Source organism: Camelina sativa, unplaced genomic scaffold, assembly GCF_000633955.1.
Source record: "Camelina sativa cultivar DH55 unplaced genomic scaffold, Cs unpScaffold04330, whole genome shotgun sequence".
Taxonomy (NCBI): Eukaryota; Viridiplantae; Streptophyta; class Magnoliopsida; order Brassicales; family Brassicaceae; genus Camelina; species Camelina sativa.
In genome coordinates this window covers 1-659 of record NW_010925424.1, presented here as the reverse complement: position 1 = coordinate 659, position 659 = coordinate 1, and the positions used below count along the sequence as shown (strand labels likewise).

The 659-nt window shown below is 46.0% G+C and overlaps 1 protein-coding gene across 1 annotated transcript; it reads left to right on the top strand.

The window, feature by feature from the left end:
* Nucleotides 1-3: 3 nt before the first annotated feature.
* LOC104774654 (ethylene-responsive transcription factor CRF5-like) lies at nucleotides 4-650 on the top strand (the record flags this gene model as incomplete). Its single annotated transcript, XM_010499172.2, has 1 exon — nucleotides 4-650. A coding segment is annotated over one exon (528 nt), but the record flags the coding sequence as incomplete, so codon positions are not given.
* Nucleotides 651-659: the final 9 nt, after the last annotated feature.

Genomic DNA, 659 nt, shown 5'->3' with positions numbered 1-659 from the left:
GAGATTCGTGATCCTTCGACACGTACTCGTCTCTGGCTTGGTACTTTCGCCACGGCGGAGGAAGCTGCTTTAGGTTACGACAGAGCAGCGATTCGACTCAAGGGACATAACGCTCAGACTAATTTTCTCACTCCTCCTCCTCCACCTCCTCTTCCTCCGGTGATTGATCTTGAAACGGTGTCTGGTTGTGATTCAGCGAAGGAATCACAGATCAGTAGTAGTCTATGTTCTCCGACTTCTGTTCTCCGGTTTGGTCACTACGAAGAAACAGAGTTCAGAACAGAACCGATGACAAAGCAGGAAGAAGCTTTATTATCATCGGATCCGTTTTTCTTGCCTGATTTGTTTCGCTCCGGTGACTTTTTCTGGGATTCCAAATTTACCCCTGATCCTCTGTTTCTTCTTGACGAAACAACCCATAACAACCAAAACAACAACACAGTGTCTGAGAGTTTTCCGTTAGGAGTGATCGGAGATTTCAGCTCGTGGGACGTTGATGAGTTTTTCCAAGATCATTTGTTCGATAAGTAAGTTGAGGTCTTCCTCTGAAAATTTTCTGGGTTTTTTTTTTTTGTGAGTGATGGTGGTGGATGAGTGAGTGGTTTGATGATAGCGACGGGGATGCATCTTAGCCGTCCGTTTTCCCCTTTCGTGGACGG